Below are 21,187 nucleotides of genomic sequence, written 5' to 3' on the forward strand. Positions count from 1 at the left end.
AATTAATGCTTTCAGACTCTTATAAAATAGATCCCAACTAGCAAATTAACCTGATTCCTATGTGTTTAGACAGCTCATGATTGCAGTAAAAGACGACTGTGCAGTAATGTTAACTTCAAGATTGTCTATTAGTTTGGTGCACACACAGTGGACAGAACTTTGCTTATTCCTTGGGGGTGAGCTCAGTGGTGGCAGAGCATTTAATCAAGTTGGAGGGTGGCATTTTGGAACTCTGCAACCTTCCTGCATCCATCCTGATTAAAGCCATTGTATGTTGGCCCATTGATGGCATCCTCCCCTCACTGCCAATTGAAGCCCGCAAGTGGACAATTTATATCCACTTGATGGCTTCATCATACTGCCACTGACATTAAACTGTGGCTGGCAAGGAGTTTGGCACATGAGAAATACAGCAAGCCAACCTGTGAGAGGTTGACTGTGGACTACCAGGGAGGTGAAATTCCTTGTTCAAAGACATTCAGCATTCAATGGAGGGATGTGGCATTGGAATGGAACGAGTCTCACAGAGTGATAACCTTCTGCCCTTGGTGTTGACCTTCTTCTAAGTCCCAACATCACCCCCCCCCCCTTGCCAATGCGCACTTCTGGCCTGGAATCCTTTCAGTGAAGCTGCAAGCCTCTGATTGGCTGACTGGCTCAAACAGGAAAGACTGCGAAAGTGAGGACTGCAGGTGCTGGATATCAGAGTCAAGATTAGAGTGGTGCTGGAAAAACACAGCAGGTCAGGCAGTATTCGGGGAGCAGGAAAGTTGATATTTCAGGGAGGAGGCCTCATTCCTGATGAAGGGCTCCTGCCCGAAATGTCAATTTTCCTGCACCTCCGATACTGCCTGACCTGTTGTACTTTTCCAGCACCACTCTAATCTTGACTCAAACAGGCAAGATTTCAACCCTTTAAGGTGCTTGATGATAGGAAAAGGCCTGCAGTTGACTTTTCAAGTGCCTGATTGGCCTTCTCTTCAAGGAGAGTCATTGGCTCTCATCAGATCTCCAGCCGGTGGCAAGACCCCATTGTCTGCATCCAGTGATTCCATCTAGTGTTTTGAGACATGTCGAGAGCTATGACAGAATGTAATATTCATGAAATTATTTCCCAAGTATTTAATGTCCTTTAAATATTCACTTCTATAAACAAGCAAACAAAAAGATTAAACTGCATGTGGAAGCCATAAGCTGTTTTTTTAAGGTGCTAGGTTCTGAAAGGTTAATGCGAGAGTCCATTAAGTACTATCCAATATGACAATATCATATTAACCTGGTGGGAGAATGGCTCTTGATCCTACAGGAGACAGGCATAAATTTAAACCTAATCCCTCATAGTCTTAGTAACAACCAATGTAACTTATGCCTGATTGCTGTCGCACAATAAACTACAGCTTTCTTAATACAAGAGCCCCTTCCCAAGTAGTGTTCCTCTACCATATCAAATAGTCAGGTCCTTTAGATTCCAATTTAAAAGAGGGTGATAGTCACAGATCTAACTGAAGAACCTTTCACTAAAGTGACTGGTAAGAATCCATTATACAACCTGGTGTGCAATGGTGCAGGTTCCATTGACCTTTGAAGAAATCTTCATACAGTTATAGAGTCATAAGAGATGTACAGCACAAAAACAGATACTTCATTCCAACTTGTTCATGCTTACCAGGTATCCTAAATAAATCTAATCCCATTTGCCAGTAGTTGGCCCATATGACTCCATCCCTTTCTATTCAAATACCCATCCAGATGCCTTTTAAACGCTGCAATTGTACTAGCCTCCACCAATTCTTCCGGCAGCTCATTCCATATACGCACCACCCTCTGCGTGAAAAAGTTGCCCCTGAGGTCCCTTTTAAATTGTTGCCTTCTCACCCTAAACCTGTGCCCTCTAGTTCTGGACTCCCCCACCCCAGGGAAAAGACCTTGGCTATTTATCCTATCCATGCTACTCATGATTTTATAAATTTCTATGAGGTCACCCCTCAGCCTCCAACACTCCAGGAAAAACAGCCCTAGCTTATTAAGCCTCTCCCTGGCAACATCCTTGTAAAACTTTTCTGGACCCTTTCAGGTTTCACAATATCTTTCAAGAAAGTTACTGCTGAAGAGCAACTTGTCGCAAGGTCCAGCAAGACAGAATTTATAAGCAATAGCAAAAAGCATTTCAGACCTGGTAAAAGAAGTGTAGAAGCAAGTGCGAGTTAAACATTATATGGAGCAGGATACTGCTCACATTTGCCAATTACAGACGTATCATGAGACAATGAACTGTGAGAGTAGTCCTGAGCCATGATTCAGACAGAATGTGTGAAATCCCAGGTGAGCAAGGAGAAACTACGGCACAGTTACAGGATAAGAAAACCAGAAGTAGATGGAGTTACTTACATCTCAATATGACCTGATAGGTGCCATGAGACATAGCTACATAAGGGAAATTAAGGGCCACACAGTAATGGTAAAATGAAGTTGCAGCACCAGGCATGTTACAAAGCCAGAATTATAATGATAATGTGGAAATTTCAAAGCCCAAGCAAACAAATCTAATGAGAAAGTAAGTGGGGAGTCTAGTGAGTCTGCGGAAGAAGACATGAGATACATTATTTAAAGTTTGTGAGAAGATTTGTAGCTCGGGTGCTCATTGTTGTGGTTATGTTCACCGAGCTGGAAATTTGTGTTGCAGACATTTTGTCCCCTGTCTAGGTGACATCCTCAGGGTTTGGGAGTGTCCTGTGAAGCGCTTCTGTGATCCTTCCTCTGGCATTTATAGTAGTTTGAATCTGCTGTTTCCGGTTGTCAGTTCCAGCTGTCTGCTGCAGCGGCCGGTATATTGGGTCCAGGTCGATGTGCTTGTTGATTGAATCAGTGGATGAGTGCCATGCCTCTAGGAATTCCCTGGCTGTTCTCTGTTTGGCTTGTCCTATAATAGTAGTGTTGTCCCAGTCAAACTCATGTTGCTTGTCATCTGCGTGTGTGGCTACTAAGGATAGCTGGTCGTGTCGTTTCGTGGCTAGTTGGTGTTCATGGATATAGATTGTTAGCTGTCTTCCTGTTTGTCCTATGTAGTGTTTTTGTGCAGTCCTTGCATGGGATTTTGACAAACAGGAAGACAGCTAACAATTTGCATCCATGAACACCAACTAGCCACGAAACGACACGACCAGCTACCCTTTGTAGCCACACATGCAGATGACAAGCAACATGAGTTTGACTGGGACAACACTACCATTATAGGACAAGCCAAACAAAGAACAGCCAGGGAATTCCTAGAGGCATGGCACTCATCCACTGATTCAATCAACAAGCACATCGACCTGGACCCAATATACCAGCCACTGCAGTGGACAGCTGGAACTGATAACCGGAAGCGGCAAATTCAAACCACTATAAATGCCAGAGGAAACATCACAGAAGCGCTTCACAGGAGGGTCCCAAGCACTGACTATGTCACCTAGACTGAGGATGTCTGCAATACAAATTCCCAGCTCGGCAAACAGAACCATAGCATACATTATTTAAACCAGAGGAAAGTTAGGAAGAATGTATTAAGACCACACGCGTGAGGACTCACCTGGGTCTTATCCACCAAGCAGTAAGGATTATTAGTAGTCTTGTAGGTAATGCTTGTCAACTAGGGACATTCATTAAAGAAGTGGATCATCTTATAAAGCACTGGACTGGAATTCATATAGTAAGCTGTTGAGAGAACATGATTTTCTTCAATTTATTCATTAAATAAAATGGGAATTATATATTAGGCTAGAAAAGCATGAGAAGGCAAGAATCCTCCATTTTAATTGCAGAATGTAGAATCCTCCATTTTGACCACATAAGCATAGGAAAAGCCTCCAATACCAATATTATTATAACTACAGAATTAAAATATTTTAAAACAGGAACAATCAAGCAAGACTGAGAGACAGCAGAATTAAAAGAAGTTAAAGTAAGAACAAAGCATAATTACATTCGGAAGGCATGGCAGCAGAAATAATATTGCCTTGAAAATTTAATTTCACAGATGTGTTATGAAGATATGGGTGTACTGTACCTTTAAGAGAGTAAAAGCTAGCAGTGACAGCCCCAAGTGTTCTCAATAAGACACAATGCAACATGTGCTCCAGCCGCTGGGGTAGCTAGTGTAGCTGGTTGCCTGGAAAAGACAAAACAGATTCGAATTAGGCCAATCAGTTTAAATTATACCCCGAAAACTCCAGTCCAGTTTGAATATAGTATATTAACAATCTTAAAAGCCAGTGACACAACCCGATGTTTTGGGGCATAAGATCGTGGAAAATTGAACAGTTGGGAGGAGAATTGCCAAGTCCAATAGCTGTAGACTGCTCGTCAGAACTCTCTGAGAGATACCTGTCCAGAGAACGGGTTTGCACAGAGAAAAAACATCAACACTGACCTAGTGAACCAATCTACCAACGAAGATAAAGAGAAGATTCGACCGCTGGCTGGTTTTAACATTTGAATTTTTCTGTAAATCTTAATGAGGAGTTTTATCGAGCTAGTATTATAGAAGGGGAGGCAAAAGATAGGTTAGAGGAAGAAATTTTAAATAGTTCTTCGCTAATTATTCTCTGTTATACTTTAAATAAAGTTGTTAATTTTTACTTTAAAATAGCTCTTGCCCACTCGAATTTTTACAGATTACTGCATGGGATAAATCTTTTCTGTGTTGCTGGTTTTAAGTTAAGCGGGAGGGTTTACCCAGTGTCATAACAGATTTGGGGGCTTGGGTCCATGATTTGAACTGTTTTAGATAGATTTGAATAGATTTGGGGGCACGAAAAGTGCCAGCAAATTTAAACACTTGCAGGTTGTGTCCTAGATCTTTCAATAAAACGCAGGCAAGACAAGGTGACTTGTGATTGATTAATGTAAAAGTGAGAGAAATGGCTCTTAAAATTGCTAAAGAGGTTCTGGGATTGGAAGATGTTTCTCAAATTTGCCAGGAATGTTTAGAAGGAAAGAAAAAAAGGCCAAACCTTTAAAATTAGCAAAGAAATTAGATTTGGGTTTAAACAAGGACAAAAGTAAAACTGAAATTGGAAGGGAGTTACTCAAATACTTAGGTGTGCCAAAGAAACAGACAAATGCAGTAGAGGTAGATAAACATAAATTACAATTGAGGAAAATGGAGTTAGATGATAACCAAAGAGAGAAAAGGGAAGAGAGAGAGAGAGAGAGAGAGAGAAAAGGTTCTTGGCTGAGCAAACAGAGAGAGAAGAAAGGGAGACAGAGAGAGAGAGAGAGACAGAGAGAGAGAGAAAAGAAAAAGAGAGAAAGTTTTTAATTGAGCAAAAAGAGAGAGAATTTGAACTTGAGACATTGTGACTTAGTCAGCAAAGTCAAGTTAACAGAATGGAGATTAAAAGAGAAGGTAGTGATATATATATAAATGTCAAATTTTGATGAGAAAGATGTCGGAGCCTTCTTTATTTCGTTTGAAAAAGTGGCTAGACAGATGGACTGCCCAAAGATTTATGGGTAATGCTAGTTCAGGCTAAACTGGTTGGCAGAGCCAGTGAGATATTTGCCGCACTGTCCGATGAGATGTCAAGAGGTTAAACAGGCTATTTTAAGTGCTTATGAATTGGTACCAGAAGCATATAGACAGTGGCTCAGAAACACAAAGAAGGAACCAGGTCTGACTTACACTGAGTTCCAAAGAATTAAACATAGTCGTTTTGATCAATGGGTGCATGCTTTGAGGAACTAAGACAGATTATTCTGCTAGAGGAATTTAAAAGCTCACTCCCAGAGATTGCAAAAGTTTATGTGGAGGAACAGAAAGTTCAGGAAGTGAGAGGAGCAGCAGAATTAGCAGATGAGTACATGTTGGTGCATAAGACAAGCTTCCAGCCAGAATTTCATCCAGTGAGGGGTAGACATTGGGAGAAAGGGAGGTCCGACACTACAAAACCAACAGTCGAGCACAATGGTAAAATTTTACCACAGGTTAAAGAAGTCCAAGAGGGTGGACAGGAGGTGAAAGGCCTCAGGTATTTTCACTGTAATAGAGTGAGACACAGAGCATTACAGTGCCAGTGGTTTCAGAAGGGCACTGGGAAAAGGTATTTTCACTGCCACAAAGTGGGACACGTAAAGTCACAGTGCTGGTTGTTAAAGAAAGGCACTGTGGGAAAAGATGTGATAAAAGAAGCTAAGCCAGTGGCATTAGTGAAGGTAGTAATGGAGACCCCAAAAATTGCCAAGGAGCTACAGGAGAGTGCACAGCCTAGGCAGGGGTTGGGTATGGAGATAATACCTGATCTCTACAAAGAATTCACCTCTGTGGGTAAAGTTTACTCAGAAAGAACAGGGGGAGAAGCACAAGAAGTTATAATTTTGAGAGATATAGGATCTAACCAGTCACTGATTGTAAGGGATGAGTGAATGTGCACTTTTTCTGATTTGTTACCCAAGAGTGTGGTAATTTGTGGGATAGATGGACAGAAATTTAGAATTCCCCTATGTAAGATCAGGTCAGGGTGCTAACTTAAGACAGTGAGAGTAATTGACAGAGTGTCAGTTTCAGGAATTCAGTTTGTTCTTGGGAATGATTTGGTAGGATCCATGGTGGGAGTGACACCCCTTGTTGTGGAGAACTCCATCTGCCACTCCTCAGCCCATTGGCCCATCTGATCAAGATCCTGTTGTACTCTTCTTCACTGTCCACTACACCTCCAATTTTGGTGTCATCTGCAAACTTACTAACTATACCTCCTATGTTCACGTCCAAATCATTTATATAAATGATGAAAAGCAGTGGACCCAGCACTGATCTATGTGGCACACCACTGGTCACAGGCCTCCAGTCTGAAAGGCAACCCTACATCACCATCCTCTGTCTTCTACCTTCAAGTCAGTTCTGTAACCAAATGGCTGGTTCTCCCTGTATTCCATGAGATCTAACCTTGCTAACCAGACTCCCATGTTGATCACCTTACTGAAGTCATCACAGATCATGTCCAACACCCTGTCCCATCAATCCTCTTCGTTACTTCTTCAATAATCTCAATCATGTTAGTGAGACATGATTTCCCATGCACAAAGCCATCCCTAATCAGTCCTTGCCTTTCCAAATACATGTAAGTCCTGTCCCTCAAGATTTCCTCCAATACGTTGCCAACCACCAATATCAGGCTCACTAGTCTATAGTTCCCGGGCTTTTCCTTACCACCTTTCTTAAATAGTAGCACCACATTGGTCAACCACTAGTTTTCTAGCACCTCACATGCGACAATCGACGATACAAATATTTCAAGCAACCACTTAGGAGAAAGTGAGGACTGCAGATGTCAGAATGTTCAACAATGCTCAGTGTCCAGAGATATTTGAACTCAAACAGCAAAGGCAGTAACTGTGCAGATTCACTGCTGTGTCAGTCAGAGGTATGGGTTTCTTTGTCTTTTTTCCTCTTTTTTTAAAGTGCCATTGTTTTGATCATTTTCTCCCCAAGCTTCCAAAACAATGCAACAGCTGATCAAAAGTAATTGCTGCTCCTGGAATTTGAGGAAATCACCTCCAACACCTAAAATACCTCCAAAAAGAAGCATCTCTCAGCTACATTTTTTTTCCTATCCTCCATCTTGGATCACCATACGGTAGAACAAATACAATTCTTGGGAATAATACAATTTTACTGAAGAGTTAAGCAACTGGGAAAATCCATAAATAATTTAATTGATGATGTACAGATTGGCGGAAAAACATTGCTATGGAGCTTAGAAGTCATAAGCAACAGAATTGTCGTTTGAATTATTGATGAGTCTTTGTATCAGAGTCTGAGAAATATTTGACTTTGGAGAAAGCCATGCATTTGGTGAGTGATATTTGTCTTCAAAAGGAATGCAAGTTGATCTCCAAAGCAGAGGATCAATCTTATCACAAGAGATCAGCAGAATCTTTTCAGTGTCTGAGGTACAAGAAATCATGGGAAGCCTGTAGTGACGGTCGGCCAGGCAGCAGTTATGAAGAATCAGTGTCAATGTTGCAGATCAAAGAAATCTCACAGGGATAAGCAGTGCCAGCTACTAAAAAAGGATGCTCCATCAGTTTAAAACAAAAAAGTAGGTCACTTCTAGAAGATGTGTAGAAATAGGACACAGTTACAGAGGACAAGATGTCAAATAAATGCACACACAAAGAAGTTAATGAGGTAGAGCAGGCTACTATAGCAGAAAAAGTACAGGTATTTCTAGGGGAAATAGGTGATCTAAACTAAGTGATACAATGGCAATTGTCATTGTGTTACCAGGATTAGTTGATTGATTTATTTATTGTCACATGTACCGAAGTACAGTGGAGATATGCAATGGCTGAAGAAACCCTACAAAGCCACAACAATGCAGCTATATGGGATTTATTGCTGTCAAGGTTTGAGGTACGGCACAAGCAACTCTTGTGTCAGAGGGGGTGTCAGATAAATACAAACAGTATTTGTATTTCACAATAAAGAACTCTCACTCTTGAGCATGAATGTATATTTTCACCCCGATATTCTTCAAAGAACAGAAACAGATACGGTCACCAGTTAAAATCCATGGACAACTGCCAAAAAGCATCTCGTCATCCCATAACTGTTCAAGGAATTTTGGAAGCACAGGACAAAGAAATGTTAAGTAGTGAACAACCAGTCAAGGGATGACCAGTAGACACTTTTATAGCATTCCCAAGACTCATGGAAAAATCCAAAAAAGAGTACATAACTCATTGACATAAAAGAATTATTTAATATAGTTAACAGGATAGAAACGTGCGATTGTACAGGGTTTTCCACTCGTTATCAGACAATGTGACTCAATAAATTTTGTGAGGAGTCACAAATGAAAAGAAAAGTAATAACCAGTATTCTACACTTGAGCTCACTGTTGGCTTGTTTTACTGAAGCCATTCAGATGGAAACACAGGCTGGGAAACAAGTAGTTACAACAGACTCTAATCTGATGTCAGCTTTAAATAGGCATGTTTAAATAGACCATTTAATTCCTTCATCTTCCAATGAAGAATATTCTGTACCAGTGACACAGGTCATACCAAGAAAGGAGTGATACTCCAGCCATACAACTGGGGAAGTGGACATTTAGCATTCACCAGTAAAACAACCACCAGTACAAATGAAACGCTCCAACCTGACTAAAGTGCTGAAATATACAATTACTAATACATCAGCACAGGTTTGCCAGCAGTTTGAGTATAAGGATTTGTCTGCGCATGTGGAAGATGGGCTGCATCCAGTTCCATAAAAGCCACCACTGAGGGGAGATGGCAAACTACGATGGATTCATGATTTAATGGGGAAGAAATCACCCAACTCAGACATCCCGGGTACTGTGAAACAGCCAGTACCTGTTTTAGTTGGGAAGCCACCTTCAATAAAAGGAGTTCATGAGATTAAAGGTCTCCAGATGTGCAAATATAGCAGTTGCCTGGTTCAACAAGAAAGTTGCCTTCCACTAAGAACATCCAAGAGATAAAAGGTCCTCCCGCCTAAACAGAACTTGGAAATCTCACACAGTTAAGAATAGAATCAGGATCTATAGTCCACAAGCCAAAGACCTACCAATCTTCCAACTTCTCCAGAGAGAATGTGCACAGGCAGAGTAACAAAATCACCAGCCTGTCTAAATGTGTGAAGTCAGAGAGATGGAAGAGTGGTAAATGTAACTATGTACATGAATATGTGAACAATAAATATGGAGAAACAGTTTGCTGGAGATTTTGTATCATTAGGTTTCTGAAGGCAGAAGTCTCACCCAGAGAGAGCTGGCCAGTCAGAGGCTAGCAACTGTCACCCACCGCAGCGCCTCGGGTGGGATCATAACTGCTCTCGGAAGAACAGGCAAGGTTATGATGATCCGAGGAATCAGCTATGTGACTTGGCAGTGGTGTGGGGCCAGGACACTTTCTTCAGTTGGAGTTTGCAGGAAAAGGGTGGGTTGGGGGTGTGTTGATGGGTCTCAGGCAAAGGCAGGGAGTCACATCTCAGCAGTCGGGCTTTTGCCTGAAGCGTCGATTTTCCTGCTCCTCGGATGCTGCCTGAACTGCTGTGCTATTCCAGCACCACTCTAATCCAGAATCTGGTTTCCAGCATCTGCAGTCATTGTTTTTACCTATATCTCAGCAGTCACCCAACAAACCATGCCCTCAAGCGTGCATGAATTAGTTCAGATGGAGAGGCCCAATTGCCCTCACTAGTTTACCAGTCAGGTGAGCCATTTCTTATTTATTCTTCCTGGAGCTGAGATATTAGCAATCCAGACATGAATTGGCTTTGAGGTAATCCTTAAGTAGACATTCATTAACTTCTTAAGGGTCTCAACTGAATGCAGAGGAGGAAATCACACATCATCCTTCAGAACGTAACTCCTCTAGTAGTAGATTAGATTCCCTATAGTCCAACAAGTCCACACTGACCCTCCGAAGAGTAACCCACCCAGACCCATTCCCCCCTGACTAATGCACCTTACACTATGGGCAATTTAGCATGGCCAATTCACCCAACCTGCACATCTTTGGACTGTGGGAGGAAAGTGGAGCACCCAGAGGAAACCCACGCAGACACAGGCAGAATATGCAAATTCCACACAGACAGTCGCCCAAGGCTGGAATCGAACCCGGGTCACTGACTCAGTGAGGCAGCAGTGCTAACCACTGAGCCATCAACAGTGGAGTACCGGGGCACCACTATCCCATATAATTACATTCACACCTCCAGGACCGCAATGTTCTGCACCTCATTAGTAAGTTGAACAATTAAGTGCCCTGATTTCTTATGTTTGATATTTTTATAGCTAATGCTCAAATAATTCTATTTAAACAAAGGTCTTTCCTCTGTGACTTTCATATTGGTTTGCTCACAACAGATTCACATAGTTGTCCTGAGATTCCAAGGAAATCCTGGACTGTCAGCACCCCTATTGACACATGCAATCCCAATTGAGAATCATTCTCATTCTTGAGTGTTGACTAGAATCGAGAGTGTGGTGCTGGAAAAGCACAGCAGGTCATGCAGTATCCGAGGAGCAGGAGAATCGATGTTTCAGGCGTAAACTCTTCATCAGAAAGTTGACTAGTTATATTCTCTGATTCTACATGGTGGATATGTTGACATTAAAATGGCGTTACCATTCATCAACCAGTGGCTACTGTAGTTCCGATGGTTTGTTGGGCCCAACCATGATAGATGCAATATATACGCCTGGGAAGCATATAAATAGTGAATGAGAAGTTAACATTAAACAATCTCCAGCACATGAGTGCCTGATTTGTGCTTTACATACCAGTTAACTGAGCAAGCTTTCAAAATGGCAGCTCATTCTAGGCCTGAATATCTCACATTGGCCACTAGATGGTGACCTACCATTGGCTGAATCTGACTGGCAATCACAGATAGCTTAAAAAAATCATAACTGGGTGTTCTGTCCATGACACACCCTCACTTGAAAGTAAAGCAGAAATTGCTGGAAAAACTCAGCAGGTCCAACAGCATCTGTGGAGAGAGAGCAGAGTTAATGTTTTGGGTCCAATGACCCTTTTTCAGAATCTCAATTGATAGGTTGCAGCCAACATGAAAATCTTAACCAGGAATCTTGACGGATAATATTGTAAAGGTAGCCTTGGGTAATGGAAAGCAATATTGTCCTCCATCACCACCAGCATCAACCCCACCCCTGTGGGAAATTTTCTTATACTGATACTATTGAGAAAAAAAATGTTCTGTTGATGCCCCAAAGCAGTATCCTACAATAAGAAAGCAGCCAATTTGACACATTATGGGTGCATCAGCTTTTGGCAAGTTGAGATTCATCTGCCCAGCCCCCTCCCACACCACTCTTTCTCCATTACCTTGCAAATTGTTTCCTTTTCAAGAGCACAGGGTGATCCCCGTATCCGTGAGTCTGGTTTCCATGGTTTCAGTTACCTGCGGTTTACCACAGCCCGAACGTATTAAAGGGAATGTTCCAGAATGAGGGATCGGGGGCTGCTGGGAAGGTATGTTTCCCATTTAAATGAATGGGTGTGCATCTATTCGTAGTTTAGGGCTTCTGTGGTTGGTCTTGGAACATATCCCCCAGGTACTGAACATCCAATTCTCGATTGAGATAACTAATCAACTGCTCATTATTGATGTTGAAATTGCTAGTCTGTCTATGTGGCATTACACTCACTGTCTCTGCAGAGCTACAGAGACTGAATTGGAGCAGTGAGGTGAATGGAACATGAGAAACCTGTTCTGACATTCATGTCTGAATTTGTCTGGCCTAGGGGAATCTGTTCATATCTGACTTTTTCACATTTGTCAACTTGCTATCACCTCTAGCATGTTGTCCATTGATTCCTCTGCAACAGACAGCAGTCAATCCAATTAGAACCGGGCCATGACTGTTCCAGATGTTTGAGGGGGCAGTTCGTGATGCGCTATGAGCTACACATTGTATCTCCAACATCCAGCAGCCTCAGGACCAACAGACGAGACAATTTGTTGGACTACGGGAGGGCACATTTCAGAGTCACCATGGGACCAAAGGCATTTGTTCCATATGAAGTTGAAACATATCATTTTTTTAATGTCTGCCACACCATTCTATGAGCAAGAAAATAAATATTTTTCACAAAGAGTCCGGTCAGAATGATCTGAATTATTCCAAACCAGAAAGAAAAGCACTTCACTGAAACGAATGAAGCCGCAGAATGGGAAATGTGTGCACCATGACCTATACAGTGATCTTAGAGGAATCAGAAACAGAACTGGCACCATATTGCAGGTGCCAGATGACAGAGGTTCCTGGACTGGAGAATGCCAACTTACAGAGACACAGCATTCAGTTATAAGATCTTTTTCCCATAATCTGAAAATATTGTCTGGGAAAGAACCCAAACCCTCATGTAAGCCTACGATACCAAGGACAATGTTAACTTGGAATAATATAGCACCTTTAGCATCCTAATAGGTCCCAAGGTCCATCACAAGTTGGGTATCAGACAACATTTAACAGGGGGAAATACTGAGAAAGGTAGCCAAAGCAAATGCATATATATTATTGGAGGAAGTGGTGCTGGATTTCATAAAAGTGGATAAATCCCCAGGACCTGATCAGGTGTACTCTATAACTCTGTAGGGAGCTAGAGAAGTGATTGCTGGGCCCCTTGCTGAGATATTTGTATCATCGATAGTCACTGGTGAGGTGCTGGATGACGGGGGGTTGGCTCACATGATGCCACGATTTAAGAAAGGTTGTAAGGAAAAAGTAACTATAGACCAGTGAGCCTGACATCGATGATGGGCAAGTTGTGGAAGGGAATCCTGAGAGACAGGATTTACATGTATTTGGAAAGGCAAGGACTGATTACGGATAGTCAGCATGGCTTTGGTGTGTGGTAAATCATGTCTCATGAACTTGATTGAATTTTTTGAAGAAGGAACAAAGTGGATTGATGAGGGCAGAACAGTAGACATGATTTATATGAACGTCAGTAAGGCGTTTGACAAGGTTCCTCATGGGAGACTGATTAGCAAGGTTAGATCTCGTGGAATACAGGGAGAACTAACCATTTGGATACAAAGTGGCTCACAGATAGGAGACAGAGGGTGGTGATGGAGGTTGCTTTTCAGACTGGAGGTCTGTGACCTGTTTTTCATCATTTATATAAATGATTTGGATGTGAATTTGGGAGATATAGTTAGTAAGTTTGCAGATGACACCAAATTGGAGGTGTAATGGACAGCAAAGAAGAAACCACAGGATCTTGATCAGATGGACCAATGGGCTGAGGAGTGGCTGATAGAGTTTAATTTAGATAAATGTGAGGTGCTGTGTTTTGGAAAAGCAAATCAGAACAGGACTTGAACACTTAATGGTAAGATTCTGGAGAATGTTGCTGAACAAAGAGACCTTGGAGTGCAGTTTCATAGCTCCTTGAAAGTAGAGTCGCAGGTAGATTGGATAGTGAAAAAGACGTTTGGTATGCTTTCCTTTCATGGTCAAAGTATTGAATATAGGAGTTGGGAGGTCATGTTGTGGCTGTACATGACATTGGTTAGGCCACTTTTGGAATATTGTGTGCAATTCTGGTCTCCTTCCTATCAAAAATATGTTGTGAAACTTGAAAGGGTTCAGAAAAGATTTACAAGGATGCTGCCAGGGTTGGAGAACTTGAGCTATCAGGAGAGGCTGAATTGGGTGTTTTCCCTGGTGCATTGGAGGCTGAGGGGTAACTGTAGTGGAGGTTTTTAAATTTGTGAGGGGCATGGATAGGATAAATGGACAAAATCTCTTCCCTAGGGTAGGGGAGTCCAGAATTAGAAGGCATAGGTTTAGGGTGAGAAGGGAAAGATATAAAAGGGGACAACATTTTCACAAAGAGGGTGGTGTATGTATGGAATGAGCTGCCAGAGGAAGTAGTGAAGGCTGGTACAATTGCAATCTTTAAAAGGCATTTGGATGGTTATATAAATAGGAAGGGTTTGGAGGGATATGGGCTGGGTGCTGGCAAATGGGACTAGATTGGATTGGTTTATCTGGTCAGCATGGACAGGTTGGACCGAAGGGTCTGTTTCCGTTCTGTACACCTCTATGTCTCTATGTTAATGAGTACCTTAAAAAAGGAGCGAATATTAAAAAGGTGCAGACTTTGGGAATTCCAGAATTTAGGGTCCAGTCTGCTGAAAGGTTCAGATGTCAATGGTGTGATGAAGACTGTTAAAGATCTGCATGATTTCATGACACCTTTGAAGCTTATGGAGCAAGCTTATCTTTAAACTGGGCTCAGTACCTGAAACAGGATTTTCAGAATGGCATTACATGAACAGTAAATCATGGTGTGTTTTCATGGCAACTTGTTACACAATTCCCACACTAACTTGACACAGCTGAATGTCTTCAGAAAACGCTTCATAATAACAAGTCGCCTGTTATGAGGACACCTGGTAACACTTTGTGTCTGCTCATCATATGAGTAATTATCCTCTTTCCCCAAACTCTGACTGGGTGTAATTGACTTGAGTGTCCAATTAAACATTTCGCCAGCCTCCTGACTTGTGTATTTCAGCAATGTGTTGATAGGTGCCACAGGTGCAGAAGCAATGTCGAGGTTAGATACATCTCTGAGCATTATATACAAACATATAAGCCACATTTTCAGAATATGGGTTAAAATTGGCTAACCTTAAAACTCTCTGGAGCCAAATTCTAACCTCAATATCTTGTATTGTGCACTAACACAGAGCTAATGGGTCCATATGTTATTGGTTGTGATGTTCAATTGAGGCTTAAATCTGCATCTTTTTAACATTTCTCCTTTAAAGTACCCATTGAAACCTATCCAATTTTTTTTGTTTCATCTCTCAATATCTATTTATACATCGCTGACTGTTCAATGTTGTTCGATAACTCACTTGTGACATAGCTCATGATCTGTTACTATGTTTAAGTTATACACTTCTCTGGAACATTGCAAGCAGCTCACAGACTGATTTATCAGATTAATGTTTGGAAAGGGCACGCTGACTTACGAGGAGAAGCTGGTCAGGCTAGATTTGTATCTACTGGAGGTTAGAAGAGTTAATGTTGGCTTGATTGAAACATATAAGATCCTGAGGAAACGGGGACAGGATGGATGTGGAAAAGATGCTTCCTCTTGTAGGAGAATCTAGAATTTGTGCTGACTCTTCAAAATGAAGACGTCATAAATAAAGAAAGAGGAGGAGAGTTTTTGTTCTTCCAGAGAGCCATGAGTCTTTGAAAGCCTCTTCCTCAAAAAAAATGGAGGCAGAATCTTTGAATATTACTAATGCGTAGGTAGATTCTTGAGAAGCAATGGGTGGAAGATTATCAAGGATTGGCAAGAATATGGAGTTGAGTTTAAAATCAGATCACTCATTAGAACATAGAACATAGAAAAATACAGCGCAGTACAAACCCTTTGGCCCCCGATGTTGTGCCGATCCAAGCCCACCTAACCTACACTAGCCCACTATCCTCCATATGCTTATCCAATGCCCGTTTAAATGGCCATAAAGAGGGAGAGTCCACCACTGCTACTGGCAGGGCATTCCATGAACTCACGACTCACTGAGTAAAGAATCTACCCCAACATCAGTCCTATACCTACCCCCCCCTTAATTTAAAGCTGTGTCCCCTCGTAATATCTGACTCTGACACTGAGTGGCCTACTCCTGTTCCCAATTCATGTGTTCATATGTTCTCCATAAAGGTTATAATATTGTCTTTTTGATTATACACTATAATGGCCACTAAAAGAAGAGTATTTAACTATGAACTCCTCGACAGAACATTCCCATGTTCCTGTTTGGTTGTAAATTATTATGTGACCAAAGTTTGCATGTACTTCTCCATCTGGGCTATGTGCCCTGGGTTATTCTTGAATCATGTTAATGCAGTGCAAGAGATATAATTCTGCCCAGAGAAAGAAAGTGTCACCAGATTGAGAATTATGCTGATGCTGGGTTAAATGCCAACTTCTATAAACTACGTTTCCATAAATCACAAGACCGTGCTGCACCAATTCTTGCATATATCTTTGTCTGAAGCTGAAATGAATTTGGCACTTACCACAACAAGAAAACCTGGATGGGAATGACAAATATATCTTCTTGTCTCCTCCTCTGGTGGAATAATCTACCTTCTCCTCTGGGAGGTGTATTTAGACAATCAGAAAGGAGAAAATCTCACTCGTTCTCTTCCCCAACAGAAGTATTATTGGTCTCAGTGGTAGTTATCAGTCCCATGTCACAATCTATATTCTTCAGTTCAGTTGTGCTGCTGATAATTTTTAGATCTCTGTGGCTTTTATTACACAAACTGGATATCCTTCATGTATTTGGTTTGCTGTTTATGCCCAGTGCTAATAAACTCAGTTGCACAGCATTTTAAAGTTGATGCAAACAGCAAATGAATTATTTTTAAAAGGTTGATAGCCAGGTCAGTAAAGTATACCAATGTACATGGAACCAAATATGACCTCAGCGGCATCTGTTTGAATTCATATATCTTCATTAGTAATGAAAGCTCCTAAAGATCTGAATTTAGATGAGAAGAATTATTTTCTTGGTAACTAATTAGATATCAAATCTTTTCCACTTTCAGGCTTCGTTTCATACAGTTCAACTGCAGGACCAACAAGGTAAAAATGTAATGTTTTACGCACTCATGCATATTTGTTTATGCTGAGCAGGGCAAATGGTTTAGTTACTGGGACTTGTTATTTCTTTTTCATCTCTGAATGATACCACTGAGGCAGCATTTATGGATCAAACCTTGTTGCTTTGAGGATTTTGGGTGAACTGTATAACGTGAGACCATAGTGCTTTAGGGTGGCAGGTTCCCTTCCCTACAGGGCAATGACAGACTGATTGGGTTTTTACAAAACTCCAACAACCTTTGCTGTCATTGTTGATCAATTATAGCTCAGCATTCACCTATTTTATTGAATTCCACTTGGAATGGAAATTGCCATCAAGGTAAGTCGCCATTGTCTGATCAAACCATAGGGCCACTCTCTCGTTAGAGAGAGATGATTGGTGGTAATTTAACATGAGGGCCACCATACCTCAGGCAAGGGGAGAAGTTGAGAAAGACAGCCCTTCAATGGTAACTTCAGCTAGTGTGGGGATTGAACCCATGTTGTTGGCATCAGACTGTTTTGCAAATCAACCATCCAACTCCAATTGTCTTCTCATTAAGAAATGATATTTGTGAAAGTTTGGGTTATTTTAACATTTAAGGGTCACTCTGCCAGTAAAATGACAATAAAACACATTTCAGATTTCAAGTAAATTCACAAACTATTGTTCCTTCTGATCACTTTCCGCTGGTCACTGATGGACTTGATGTGCAACAGCATGTGTTCATGTTACGGGGCTAGTAATCCAGAAGAAAGTAATCTAATATTCATACTGCAGCAATTCATAAATTTGAATTCAGAATAATAAAATATGTCGGATTATCCATAAAAATCCGATTAGTTTGTATGCAGCCTTTGTGGAAGCAGATTTACCATCCTTATGGGACTGGCCAAACTTAACCCCAGTCCAATGCTAACTATGTTTGCCCTTGGAAATGTCTTAGTAAACCATTGACTGTATCAAGCCAGTAAAAGCTATTATTGCTAAGAATATTTTTTAAAGCTTCTCCTACATTCTAGGTTCACTAGTGAGAGCGGTCAATGAGTTAACTGCTGCAGTCTCACAGCTGGTAACTATCTACTGCAACAATTTTAACACTGACTATCAAGTTGCCCATGTTGGCGCCATTGAAACTGTATCAGCCGCAAAGACACTGTTGAGTACAACAGCTTTGAACTTCACCATTTATGCTGTGCATGGAGTTCCCAGTGCCTGGGCTGTAAGGTGAGCTGAATTATCTCTCCTCCCTCCACAGTTTCGGCCTGCACTCAGTTAGCTGTATTCTCACCTTTGAGGTGGAATGTCACACATTCAAGACCCAGTCCAGAGGCTGAACCATCTAATCCAGGTTGATTTTACAACCTGAGGGAATGCTACATTATCAGAGGTGCTGAATTTCAGATGAGATTTTAAACCTGTCTACTCTCTCTGTTGGACATAAAAGCTCCCGTGGCATTCTTTGAAGGACTGCGGTAGAGTTTTCCTGGCCAATATGTATCTTTCAACTGATTTTCTGATCATAATCATAGTGCTGATCGTAAGAGTTTGCTGTGTTCAAATTCATAGAATTGCTCCAGTGTGGAAGCAGGCCACTAGGCCCATTGAGTCTACACCAACCCTCCCACTGAGACCCAACCTCCTACCCTATCCCTGTAGCCCTGCATTTCCCATCACTAACCCACCTACCCTCTACATCCCTGGACACTATGGGCAATTTAACATGGCCAATCCACTTAATCTCCACACTTTTGTGACTGTGGAAGGAAACCAGAGCACCTGGAGGAAACCCATGCAAACACGGGAGCATGTCCAAACTCCACACAGACTATGGGTGAAATCAAGCCTGGGTCCTTGCCACAGTGAGGCAATAGTGCTAACCACTGAGCCACTGTGCCACCCACTTTTCAGGTTTCCTATATTACAACCGCTAAAAAGGAACTTACACATTTTCTCATATATTGCAGTGTTTGGACAGCCATAACTTAACAACTTCAAAATGGCTTACTTTAAGTAGCTTACCAATTCACTGCTGTTACAATATCTAGTTAGATTTCTTAGTGTGTCATATTCATTGCTTGAGGAAAAGTTCATTCAAAGAGTTAAAATTAAGTCAGAGGCCCCACCTCTTCCTTCCTGCATTCATTTATTAACATTCATAGCCAGGCACACTATGAGCAGACTTCCCATTATCTTCATTCTATTGTTAACCTTTGGTTAAAATAAAATGCTGCCGTTGAACAATTTTCAATTCTATCATTCTAGTGTAGTTCCTTTCTGCTCAATGTTACTGAAACTGTGGTGGCCAGAATGTTTTTCATCATTAATTTTCCAATATTTGCATTACAGCTGAACTGTGATTTTGCTGAATCAGGAATTCTCCACATTGATTTTTTCTTTATTTTTCTTGTTGTAGCTACGAGAACTTATTTGTGTCTTGTTCATTAATGTATGGAGCTAAGGAGCTGTGTCAACAGGTGAAAACAGAAGAAATTTCCATCACAAGATCTCCCCCTTTTGTTCTGGCTAGGTGGAATCAGAGGTAAGTACAACATAGAAATCATGACAAGCTTACACGAGTCAGATGGAATTCGTTATTAGAAGCTTCCGAACTTTGGTTTGGTTCTGATTGCAATTAAAGGTTACCATGTGCAATAATATGCAGCAGAATCTTCAGAATAAACAATTTAATCCACACAAAAAATGTTTTTACGTTGTGTCCTGATGTAAAGGAATAGAAACAAGAAGTCTGTATATTAGTTCTTCAGACTCTGTTGTGGATGGAAACTGCATTTTGTGGATTACACTACAAATTCTAGTCAAGCAGACTTAATATTAACAGTTGGAATTTTACCACAAATCGTACTTCAGAATGTCTTTCATAGATTTCCTACAGTATGGAAGCAGGCCATCTGGTCCATTGAGTCCATGCTAACCCTCCAAAGAGCATCCCACTCAGATCAATCTCTGTACCCTATTCCCACAACCCTGTATTTCCCATGGCCAATCCATTCAGCCTGTACAATTGCTGGGCACTATGGGCAATTTAACATGGCTGAGTCACCTAACCTGCACATTTTTAGTCTGTGGGAGGAAACCCACGCAGACACGGAGAGTATGTGCAAACTCCACACAGAAAATTGCCTGAGGGTAGAATTGAACCCAGGTCCCTGGGGCTATGAGCCAGCAGTGTTAACCACTGAGCCACCATGTTACCCTTTCTATTCCAAATAAAGATCTTAGTTTTCTACTTTGTGAGAGAAAGTAAGATAAAACCTGTCTACGGATTCACTGCTTGCTATGTAAAACACTCAAGACCTTGGACAATGTCCATCATTTGACTTATTTGAGCAAAACAATCATGCAAGAGTCAATATCCAACAGCACCGAGAGACAGTCTTCATCTCATGGGCTGTAGCAATTTAAGGTTGCTGCTCACCATCACCTTGCCAAGGGCTACTAATTTCCGTCAACAATAATTCAGTGCATCCTGCTAGTGTACCTCATACCCCGAGCATGAATTTTGAAAAAGAAAGAACCATTTTCTGGTTTGAACTAAACAATTTGCTATTTCCATTTCAGAATACACATGCCCATTGAAATTGCACAATTACCTTGTGAGACGATTCTTAACCTGACATTGTATGGAGACTGTACCACTACTGGGAGCTATATCGATAGCAGCAGACACCCCAGAAATGCTGACTGCTTAGCAAGTGTCTCCATGCCTCTCTACAGCTCCAAACTGTAAGTTCATAAAAGCAGAGACACTGGTTGAATCCATTCCACATAACGTGACTTGTAAATGTTATATATGAGTCACTGGATGCCATGATGGTCTTTCTGGCCAATCAGGATCCTCATTTAACATCATCACAAGACATTATGATATAGAAGATGGTATCAGCAATAACATTAGCAAATTTGATACTAAGCTGGGTGGCAGGATGAAATGTGATGAGGATGTTGGGAGATTACAGGCTGACCTGGACAAGTGAGGTGAGTGGGCAGATGCATGGCAGATGCAGTTTA

General features: G+C 41.4%; 1 protein-coding gene across 1 annotated transcript in view; it reads left to right on the forward strand.

Annotated features, from left to right (window-relative positions):
- Positions 1–21,187, forward strand: part of LOC132826926 (phosphatidylinositol 4-phosphate 3-kinase C2 domain-containing subunit beta-like) — a 43,636-nt gene that overhangs the window by 14,133 nt on the left and 8,316 nt on the right. Inside the window, exons 5-8 of the mRNA XM_060843226.1 lie at positions 17,121–17,157; positions 18,178–18,382; positions 19,572–19,697; positions 20,738–20,902. Of these exons, the coding sequence (XP_060699209.1) occupies positions 17,121–17,157; positions 18,178–18,382; positions 19,572–19,697; positions 20,738–20,902 (533 nt within the window). The remainder of the gene's footprint in view (positions 1–17,120; positions 17,158–18,177; positions 18,383–19,571; positions 19,698–20,737; positions 20,903–21,187) is intronic.

The sequence above is a fragment of the Hemiscyllium ocellatum genome, chromosome 23 (assembly GCF_020745735.1).
Source record: "Hemiscyllium ocellatum isolate sHemOce1 chromosome 23, sHemOce1.pat.X.cur, whole genome shotgun sequence".
Classification (NCBI taxonomy): domain Eukaryota; kingdom Metazoa; phylum Chordata; class Chondrichthyes; order Orectolobiformes; family Hemiscylliidae; genus Hemiscyllium; species Hemiscyllium ocellatum.